The 12071-nt window shown below is 35.8% G+C and overlaps 1 protein-coding gene across 18 annotated transcripts in view; it reads right to left on the bottom strand.

The window, feature by feature from the left end:
• CDC42BPA (CDC42 binding protein kinase alpha) overlaps positions 1 to 12071 on the bottom strand; it is a 327782-nt gene that overhangs the window by 216850 nt on the left and 98861 nt on the right. For all 18 annotated transcript variants that reach the window (XM_074385301.1, XM_074385302.1, XM_074385296.1 and 15 more), the window contains exon 3: positions 10420 to 10503. In XM_074385301.1, the coding sequence (XP_074241402.1) occupies positions 10420 to 10503 (84 nt within the window). The remainder of the gene's footprint in view (positions 1 to 10419; positions 10504 to 12071) is intronic.

Below are 12071 nucleotides of genomic sequence, written 5' to 3' on the forward strand. Positions count from 1 at the left end.
AATTTATTTATGCAACACCCAACCATGGAAACACAGGTTATTTCCAGTTTTGTATTATTATATACAATGTTGCAGTAAACATTTTTGTACAAATGTGAAAGAGTTTCTCGACTGTATATGCTTAGAAATAAATACTAAATGCTAATTTCAACTTTACCAGAGACAGCCCATTTTCTTTCCTGAGTGCTATACCAATTACTCTTCCAGCCAGCATAAGAAAGCTCTGCTTTTCCCCACATCCTCAACTATATGTGACATTATTAGACTTTTAAGTTGTTGCCAACATGATGGAGGTGAAATATATTCCTTTAATTAATAACATATTCCTAATTACAGGTGCAGATAAATAACTTTATATACACTTATCTGACACCGGAACTTTGCCTTTTAATTTTTTACTTCCTTTGTGCATTTTCTGTAATGGATTGTTTTTTCAAATTGATTTTTTAAAGTTGTAGTTTATTCTGATTCCATTACTATAAAAGTATATCCTGGAGAACCTAGAAATGTATGATCAAAAATAGAAAATCATTTTCTTACTTTCTTTTTTGAGAAGGGATCTCTATTACCCAAGCTGGAGTGCAGTGGTACAATCACAGCTCACTGCAGCCCAGGCTCCCGGGCTCAAGTGATCCTCCCACCTTTGCCTCCTGAGCAGCTGGGACTACAGGAGCACGCTGCTATGCCCAGCTAATTTTTTTTTTTCTTTCTAGAGAAGAGGTCTTACTATCTTGCCCAGGTTGGTATCAAACTACCAGGCTTAAGCAATCTTCCAGCCTCCCAAAGTGCTAGGATTATAGAAATGAGATGAGCTACCACACCCAGCCTAAAAATGAATTTTAAATATCATAATTCTGTAATACATTATCTTTATTTATTTATTTTTTTTGAGACAGAGTTTCGCTCTTATTAACCAGGCTGGAGTGCAATGGTGCTCGGCTCACCGCAACCTCCACTTCCTGGGTTCAAGCAATTCTTCTGCCTCAGCCTCTCGGTAGCTAGGACTACAGGCGTTCACCACCATGCCCAACTAATTTTTGTATTTTTAGTAGAGGTGGGGTTTCACCATGTTGACCAGATGGTCTCGATCTCTTGACCTCATGATCCACCCACCTTGGCCTCCCAAAGTGCTGGGATTATAAGCATGAGCCACCGCACCAGCCTATCTTTAATTTTTAACTAAAAAGAAACAAAAAAAATAACAACACTATGACAGAAACTTCAAAGATAATTCTAAGAAAGTAAGTCTCCTTGAGTCACATTCCCATAGTTTCAATGCCCAATTGTTGTGTCCAGTACTATTATTAATTCTTTGTTCAGAATCCTCTCAAAAAATCTGTGTCTATATAAGCATGCATGCACACAAACCACACAACACATTACACGTTATATATTCACATGCCACCTCCCCATATTAGAATGAGTTTATATTTATAGTGCTCTGTAAGTTGTTTGTTTTTTTCAAGTAACAATGAATTTCAGATCCTTCTGTATCAATACATAAAAATCTACCTATTTTTTTCCGGATGGCTATACCATATTCCAGATACACTATAAAATTAATACACAGTATTATATAGATATTAAGTGCTTAATTATCATATCCTACAAGGTAAATTCAACAGCCATGATCTACAAAACAATCAACATTGTAATTCATTTGGCCCTAACATTTTCTATGCATGTATACCCACAAATCTTATTTAACCAAATAGAATTTCTAAAGTTGTGCATTAAATAACAACATAATAAACATTAAAACAAATAAAGCTTGACCAAAACAAATGAGCAATTATACCTTCAATTAAATTACTAAAATCTACAACCCTATACTTTGGTTCACTTTAAGGGGAAAAGAGAAATCACTTTACATATGTAATACTAAGTCCTGTTTCATAATTTAACCGACTTAAACAGTTAACGGTTTACTGCTAACATTTTGGAGAGTTTGTAAAGACTGTCAGAGCCTAGGAGACTACTTTCTCCTGGCTGTATCTCACTGTAATAGAAATCTGAAATTTTATAAACATTCTAGCTAGAATTTAATAAACATTCATTATTTCATTTGACTGATAACTCAAAACTAAAAAAAGCTCCAAGGATTTTAGTCAACAGAAAATATTAAACTTTGAGTTATAATCTATGCTAAACTGTTTTTAAAAAATTATTTAAAAAATAAAAAGTATAGGCCAGGAGCAGTGGCTCACATCTGCAATCAATCCCATGCGTTGGGAAGCTGAGGTGAGAGGATCGCTTGAGGCCTAAGTTTGAAACCAGCCTGCACAACACAGCAAGACCCTGTCTCTATAGGGGAGGAAAAAAAAAAAAAAAAAAAAGCCCAGCCAGGCTGGTGGCATGCACCTCTGTAGTCCTAGCTACTTGGAAGGCTGAGGCAAGATCACATGCCTAGGAGTTTGAGGCTGCAGTGAGCTAAGATCACACTACTGCACTCCAGCCTGGGCAAAAAAGGGACTCTGTCTCTTAAAAAAAAATAATTATTAAAATAAGAAAATAAACAATATAAACTATGATATAAAATTTCAAACATATGCAAGGGTAGAGAAAGTAGTATAAAAACCCCTCCTCTTAATGTATTCAACTTCTACAATTATTTTCTTGGTCAATCTTATTTCATTTACACCCTTACTCACTTACTACCTTCCCCTAGCATCACACACACAGGTGCATATACATATTTTTAAGCAAACCCCAGACATCATTAAGATTTTATCCATAAATATTTAGCTATTAAATGATTCCTATTAATTCCTTGAATCCTCGGTCTAGATATAAATCACAGGCTACATTTTGCTTCGGTATATTACACTGCTCTCAATTGCTTGTCATAACTGGGAAAGGATGGGTTCCGCTGGCATTTAGTGGGTAGAGGCTAGGGATGCTGCTAAATAACCTACAATGCACACAACCACCCCTACAACAAAGAATTATCTGGCCCCAAATGTCAACAGAATCCCTGCTGAGAAGCGCTGTTCTAGATCAGTATCATCTAAATCATGACGCACATATACCCAGGGTATATATATTCATAAAGATGCTCTGAGGATTCAACATGTTTAAAGGCTATAGTAACATCTACTTCACTACTTTAAAAAAAAAAAAAACAAAACAAAAAACTAAACAATATCTCCCCCCTTTAAAAACAGAATATTTGATATCTAAGAATGTGTTAATAACAAACATGTAGGAAGGGTTACTGTAGATCATATCACTTCCTCAGATTCATTCACTTTCTCAACCAAATGGTCATCCAAACATTCTGCTTGCCACTGTGATGTTTTCAACTGCTACACAGTTTTCCTTTTTTTTTTTTTTTTTTTTTTTTGAGACGGAGTTTCGCTCTTGTTGCCCAGGCTGAAGTGCAATGGCGCCATCTCGGCTCACCGCAACCTCCGCCTCCTGGGTTCAGGCAATTCTCCTGCCTCAGCCTCCTGAGTAGCTGGGATTACAGGCACGCACCACCATACCCAGCTAATTTTTTGTATTTTTAGTAGAGACGGGGTTTCACCATGTTGACCAGGTTGGTCTCGATCCCTTGACCTCGTGATCCACCTGCCTCGGCCTCCCAAAGTGCTGGGATTACAGGCTTGAGCCACCGCGCCCGGCCAGTTTTCCTTTTTTAAAAAAAAAAAAATCAGTCATATATTATTTAAATTTTATTCTTAATGGACTATTGGGATAAAGAGAAACAGGAATGCCAATGTTGAAACAGAAGTTAGTAAGGACTACATACATAAACGGTAATTTTGGAAAGTTGTCACAGGATTCCCTTCACCATATTCATAAGATGCACTTGTCAGATTAACAATCTTATACTGCACATCAAAAATGCAGATACATGGAGAACATGAGTTAAAAAGAAAAAAAATCCACTGATGATTTTATCTACTTTGGCTTATCACATACTAGGAATAAAGACTTCTCTCCTCCATAGAATACAATCACAGAGAAATTCTTTCAAATAATAACTGAATCTTTCTCTAATATTTAAAGGAAAAAACATTTTTCATTTTTAAAATCTAAATGAGTCAAATTTTAAGTTGCGAAATATAAGAATCCTAAATATTACCATGGCATCAATTCACTTTTAAGTCTTCATTGTAATATATATGTGATGTCAAAATCAAACATGAGATGTATCATTTTTAACTTATTTTTCAGTAAAAAGTTTTTAATATAATTTTAAAATTAGAAATAACTTGATAACGTCCACAACTGGCATGTTTACATACTATGAGTGTAAAGATAATAGTGGTCTAACTTTTACAAAAGATAATTTTATTGAAGTAATAGCTATCAAAGTTTAAATGTCTCCCCTCCCCTGCTAAAATCCCAGAGTTCGACAAGCAAGGAGTTTAATTTGGGAAGTGGGTAAGTTCTAGGTCAAGCATAAAATGATAGGCCGGGCGCGGTGGCTCAAGCCTGTAATCCCAGCACTTTGGGAGGCCGAGGAGGGTGGATCACGAGGTCGAGAGATCGAGGCCATCCTGGTCAACAAGGTGAAACCCCGTCTCTACTAAAAATACAAAAAGTTAGCTGGGGATGGTGGTGCGTGCCTGTAATCCCAGCTACTTAGGAGGCTGAGGCAGGAGAATTGCCTGAGCCCAGGAGGCGGAGGTTGCGGTGAGCCGAGATCGCGCCATTGCACTCCAGCCTGGGTAACAAGAGCGAAACTCCGTCTTAAAAAAAAAAAAAAAAAAAAAAAAAAAAGATAATCCCTTCGAGTACAATTTATCCTTGAAATCATTTCAACTTCAGTATACACAAGCTGAAGTGCCTCAGGGCAGCCCACAACAATATCTCTGAGTAACAGCATTTCATAGTAAAACTGTTTTAAATTTTACTGGGATCTACTTCTTGAGTAGCATGACTAGTTTTCATACACTAGTTTCTCTCCTGTTTTGAAATTTTTCTTGGCCAAACACATGCAGTTAGATAAACGGTAAAATAATGAAATGTATTGACTGTCTGACACTTCATCTTTGTAAGAACTCAAACTACAGATAAACTCACAAAAGTGCTCCAGTATACATAAAGATTTTTGCAACATGGTTCTAAGTAATAAAACTAAGAAAACATCTGAAATTCGCATAAACTTTTTTTAAAACTCAGCCTAATAAAAAATGTAGCATTCATGCAGGGTACGGTAGCTCACACCCATAATCCCAGCAATGTGGGTGTCCAAGGAAGGTGGATCACCTGAGGTCAGGAGTTCAAGACCAGCCTGGCCAATAAGACGAAACCCTGTCTCTACTAAAAATACAAAAATCAGCCAGGTATGGTGGCAGGCCCCTGTTATCCCAGCTACTCAGGAGGCTGCAGCAGGAGAATCCCTTGAACCCAGGAGGAGGCGGCTGCAGTGAGCTGGGCCAAGATCATGACACTGCGCTCCAGCCTGGGCAACAGAGCAAGACTCTGTCTCAAAAAATAAATAAATCAAAAATATATATAGCCATTCAGTATAATGAAGCTATTAATAAATAATGAGATATTATAAATGTATTAAATATGGAAGTGGAAAAATCTAATACATATTTTAAGTGAAAAAGCAATATGAAAATTCAGCCTTATAATACGATTTCATTATAATAAAACTTTCTGTTAAGGATAAGTAAGAAACCCTAGAAAAGCTGTTTGATCTACTCAAGACAGAATGATCTAATTAAGACAGAAGGACTGGGGGGTATCTGAAGGAGAAAAGGAACTTGCATTTGTTCATTTTTTACTTCCTATAGTACTTACATTGCCGTTTTAAATGTAGGTGGCAGGTCAGGTAGTACAGGTAGTTCAAATCTAATTAACTCAATTCATTACTACTATTACTAATAGTAACAACAATTATAAAAATAACCAAACAAGGATAACAACAATAGAAAAACTAATAAAACAATAGGCATAAATCAGCACTGTCACAGATAAATTAAAATATACTGTTACCCTACTTATGAGACCTTATTATCTTCAGTTTACACATGAGGAAACTGAGCCTTAGAAAGGTTTAACTCTCAGCCCAGTGCAGTGCTCGCACCTGTAATCCCAGCACTTTGGGAGGCCAAGGCAGGCAATCACTTGAGTCCAAGGCTTTGAAACTAGCCTGAGCAACATAGTGAGACCCTCATCTCTACAGAAAATACAGAAATTAGCTGAGTATGGTGGTGTGCGCCTGTAGTCACAGCTACTTGGGAGGCTAAGGTGGGAGGATCCCTTGATCCCAGGAGGCAGAGGTGGCAGTGAGCCAAGATCACAACACTGCACTCCAGCCTGGGCAACACAGCAAGACTCTGCCTCAATAAATAAATATAAATATTTTTAAAGTATTTTTTACAAAAGGTTTAAGCATCAAGACAGAGAGTGTTCTATAAGCTATACTGCATCTCCCCATGAAATGAGTAAGGACATTTCTTAATGAGCAAAGTTAGTACTCAACTGAACAAATACGAAGAAGTAAAATTTACAGAACAGATTGGGAGCAGTAGTTACTTAATTAATTTAGGAGGCTGTTGATAAACTAGCAAAGTCTGTAAATGATAAACCTGTAGAGTTACTGGTGATAAACTAGCATAGTTTGTAAATGATAAATCTGTAAAATAATTGGACAATGATTATATTAGTATACTATTCTGCCCAGGTATAGAAAGAGAAGAAGCTTCCTAGCACCTTTCAGTAACCCATATCTCATTAACTATACATTTGACATATGGCTTGAAACAGAAATAAATAAGGTAAATAAGTTGGATGTAAACTTTTGAAAAATTGTTTTAAAGCATCAATGATACACCAATAAAAAAAATAAAAAGTTTTGCTGCTCATTTGTAATTTATTATGTCTAGTTTTCCAAAGCTGGATAAGTCACGGTCAGAAGAGTTTTTATAAATGCAATGTTTTTGTTTTTTTTTAAAAAGATCTGCTTATTCAAGCAGAGAAACATAATTTTACTTTTAAAGTGAATTCTTCTTTAAAAGTTTCACTGAAGGCCGGATGTGGTGGCTCACACCTGTAATCCCAGCACTTTGGGAGGCTGAGGTAGGTGGATCACCTGAGCTCAGGAGTTCAAGACCAGCCTGGCCAACATGGTGAAACCCTATCTCTACTAAAAATACAAAAATTATCTGGACACAGTGGCTCATGCCTGTAATCCTAGCTACTCGGAAGGCTGAGGCACGAGAATCACTTGAACCCAAGAGGCAGAGGTTGCAGTGAGCTGAGACTGCGCCACTGCATTCCAGTCTGGGCGACAGAGAGAGACTCTACCTCAAAAAAACAAAAAGTTTGAATGCAGAGTTTCTGCCTAAAAGATAAAAGTTTTCTCAAATAGTTTGAGGAGTATACCTTTCAATGTGGAGTCAGTCTTGCATCTCCACAATAAACCATACTTGGACATCATATATAATTCTTTTAACATTCTGCTGAATTGTAATTGCTAATATTTTGTTAAGAATATTTGCATCTATATTCATGAGGAATATTTATCTTAAACTTTCTTTGTGTGGTCCTTGTCAGGTTTTTCTATCAGCATAATACTGACCTCCAAAAGGGGTCTTATACAATAAGGTTCTGAGGTTTCTAGCTAGTCTACCTTATTCTCTCTATCTTTGGGGATCTTCTAATGCTTGTTTTATATATAATGTCCAGAATCTTTATCTGTATTTCACAGGAGAATACGGAGAAGTGAGTCGATACCATCTTGTCTCAGAAACAGAATATATTAATACTTGTTAATTCAATAAAATATTTAATTTTAAATTATACTGTTTTATTTTCAATTTTGCCACGTCCAGCAATAATGAAAGCTAACCTAGTTATCCTTCCTCTTCCCAATTCTTACCCAACATATACAGCTTCATTTTAAAAAGTATAAACTTTAATTTTTTAAAAGTTGTAACTCTAAAACAGTAAATTGACTACACTTGTTATTTCTGCCAAATTATTTTATATTATTATTAAAAACTGAAAGAGTACAGGTGTGTGCCACCATGGCTGGCTAATTATTTCCTATTTTATAATAACAGGATTCGTTGCTCCAGCTCCTGGGAATGCTGTCACACCTTCAGTGTTTGCATCAGCTGAAGAAAGCCTACCAGTCCAAGGCCATGTCCTTCAGGGGTAGCTCATGTCCACTGTCTAATGGAGGCAGGTATATAAAGGTCTAGACATTCTGACCCAATGTAGGACACTTCTCAAGGGCCATTTCTGCTACAGAGCTCCCACTGGAATCAACTGAGACTGATGGCACAACTTTACAAGTCCTATTTCCCTCCATTCCCTTCTACAGGTGTTGATCTCAAAAGAAATCCCTAACAAATAACTGCACAATCAGCTCAATCTTGGTATTTACTCCTTGAGAAATCCAACTAGTTACAGTTAAGACAATTCAGTCTTAGGGAAATCAAAAGTAAAAACTAAGGTTGTTAAATATAATGGACACTGGCACATATCCCAGTGATACATGTGACATTAAAGCTCCCAGATACTTTGTCAAACAGGATATTACTACACAATAATGACCTCTCGGGGATGCAGAGAAAAAAGGAGTAATTATACACTTAATAGGAATGTAAATTAGTACAAATCTTTATGGAAAACAGTACGTCAATTTCTCAAAGAACTAAAAATAGAACTACCACTCCATCCTGCAATCCCACTACTACTGGGTATCTACCCAAAGGGGAAAAAAATCATTATATCAAAAAGATACCTGTACTCAAACATTTATCAGCAGTATTCACAATAGCAAAGTCACAGGTTCAAACTTAGTGCCCATTAACGCAGGACTGGATAAAGAAAATATGGTGTGTGTATACATACAGGTATGTATGCATGTATGCGTGCGCGTGTGTGTCTGTGTGCGTGTATACATACGTAAATATATATATATATATATATATGGGAAATCTTATCTTCTGCAGCAAAATGAATGGAACTGGAGGCCATTATCTTAAGTGAAAAAAACTCAGAAACAGAAAGCCAAGTACCACATGTTTTCACTTATAAGTGGAAGCTAAACCATGAGTACACATGGACATACAAAGTGGAATAATGCATTGCAGACTACAAAAGGTGGGAGAGTGGGAAGGCGTTGAAGGTTGAAAAGTTCCCTACTGGGTCCAATGTTCACTATTTGGATAACGAGTTCACTAGATGCGTACTCCACCATGATGCAATATATGCATGTAAGAAATCTGCACCTGTATCTCCTAAATATATAAAACCAAAAAAGTGTTTAATGAATAAATAATACTTTAAAAGTAATAATTACTTCTGGGAGGTAGAGAAAGGATGGACTTGGGTGGTAAAAGAACATGTTAGCTTTATCAGTATATGCTACTACTGTATTTGTTTTACAAAGAATATATTTGTGCTTCTCTTCCGAGGGTTTTTTTTTCCCCCAGAGTTTAAAAAAAAAAACTAGAAGCAAAAACTTGACCAAAATGTTATTAATTCTGGGTAACAGAACAAAAGTGATTATTAGTTTCTTCTTTGTGTTTTCAAATTTCTCCAGAGAAATAAATAATGAAGTTTTTACTTTCAATGCCACCGTATTTGTCATCATGGGACCCTTTTTGCTTTTCCCTATTATGTCTGTTCATCTTTGGATTGCTACAAGTGCTGACAGATAAACGAAGATTTCTAAGGGTAAATTTCTCTTTATACTCATAAATCTTGCCAACTTCCAGGGCTAATATTCAGCCTGCTCGTCAGTATCACCTTTTACCAGTTAAAATACTGACAGAATTCTACACCAGTTAAGTTCTGCTTCCTTGAAGCCCCAGGATGCCTACCCCATGCAACCCTTCACCATGACACAGCATAGCAGGGGACCCCTAGAACTTCACCCCAAATCTATGCGTGACATCAGTTCTGATCAGGCCATACCAGGTGCTGGATATTTTTAACATCACTCCAGCCAATCCTTCCCTCAAATCTACATTAAAATGCTGGCAATTCTTGCACTAATAGATTTTACTATCACTCCTGTAACATAAAACAAAACATAAAGTGACTGCATAATCAGCATTAAACAGAATTCCTGGAGGGCATGTTCAAAACTCATGCTGACTTTTAACAGAATACAGATAAATACAAAATAATATAAACAAGCAATGTCATATTAGAAATTAATCATTACAAAATGTCTTTCTAGAGTGTAGTCTGCACCCATCCTTTAATTATAGCTGCATAAGCCCCACAAAAGGGTGTCCATTTTGTATCCCACTTATATTAAATTAGCATTATGGATTGCAACCTTTATCCTAATTATTTAATTGTGTTGAACTTGTCTTTTATGCCTTAAAAAGTCACCATAAATGTTACCAAATAATATTTCATGAGTTCTATGTAATTATATAGTTCCTAAAAAATATTTCTAAAATACTTATATATTCTAGTACATAAGACTCTTACCTCAGCTCTTTTCAGCATTTCCCATTTATTCAATATTTTCATGGCAAATACTTTATCTGCATTTTTTAGTTTTACTACAGCAACCTAGAAAAGATAACAGAAATATAAATTTTAAAATACGACAAATAATAATTTTTTCAGCCATCCATTTTCCTTTTTCCTCTCTCTGCAAAAAAGTAAGTACCAATTATCAATTATTTCAATGCAGTTCAAATTCTAAGATCCTAAATTAAATAATGTCAGATGAAAAAGTTAGTGAACACGTGCCAAACCAGTAACTATATTTGTGAACACTGCATTAGTTGGTAAGTATACATTATATCCCCCTTTTCAAATTTTCTGCTCTGGAATTTAAACTCAATTATCTACTATCATTAGAAACTGAACAAAATGTTCAACAGGAAAGAACTAGAGTTTATTAAATAATGCATGCAAAATTCCAATACCACGTTACAAGGAAGGCCTGCTGCCAAAACAAATACGTTCTGAGGATCAAACAATATGAAATAAACTGAAAACAATCCTGTTTTTCGTACCACATACTCTTAAATACTATACCATAATCCACATACACACATATACGTACACATATCTAGAGAGCAATTAAAACTAATAATTTTACAAAAACTAGACTTTACACATCCCTCCCAAAAAGGAACATATATTTCTGTATTTCATATTTCAATTGTGGATCAAAAACTATCAAATACATAAATAAAATCCCTCTTTCACTCTCAACAAACTGATGACATTTCTATTTCTATCTCTCTGCTTCAGTTTAACCAGATAATTTCTAAGTGCACTTCCAGCCCACTGGATTTACCATAGACCTGAGGCTCGCCTACAAAAGAGAAAGACAAAGGTTGAGCAAGACTGTTTCCAGTTACTGGAGGTGGGTGGGGAGGAAGAGAAATGCTACCCTAATATGCAGAAAGGGAGGTCAAACTATATGCAGCAGATCTTCAAACTGCTGTTCGATGGGATTTTTCCAAAATTAGAGAATAGGTTTAAATTCAAGTGCCAAAAAAAACTTAATAGCAAATGTGCATATCAAGGTTATTTAATAAATTTATATTTGAATCAGACTGCAATAAAAGTAATATGACCATATAATTAAGATAAGTTTATAAATACTGAATATTTTTTGGTAATTGTTATAAGTGGTTATCAATGACTGTGATTATAGTTTTTCATCAATTAAAATGGTGAGAAAGAAAAGGAAGTATCTCAATTTCAAACACAATCACTTTAGTCTTCTGTCATATTTGGAGAAATGATGGGTCAATTACTGTTCTCCCAATGGGCTCATACTTAAAGAAGGATGTAATGAAGAATAAGGAAAAACTGAAACATTGTTTCACTAAGATCTCTAAAAGGATGAAAACAACACCTGAGCTATGGCTTAGACTCTAAAATTAAATCCTGCACAATTGGGAGTGCACTTGGACAGAGGGACAGGAGCACTAAGCTATACAAGCCTAAATTTCAGGTGGGAAAAACACACAGAATGCTATCTCTTACAGCTTCTTATTCTGATTTAGGGAAGAATGGCTGAAAGGCTCCAAAACGTAGATATCTTCCCCTCCTAAGGTCACAATGTGAGAAAAGTGCCAGCAGTACTCTACAATTCACCAATTTTCTATATGTTTAAG

Source organism: Saimiri boliviensis, chromosome 14, assembly GCF_048565385.1.
Source record: "Saimiri boliviensis isolate mSaiBol1 chromosome 14, mSaiBol1.pri, whole genome shotgun sequence".
In the NCBI taxonomy this organism is placed as follows: domain Eukaryota; kingdom Metazoa; phylum Chordata; class Mammalia; order Primates; family Cebidae; genus Saimiri; species Saimiri boliviensis.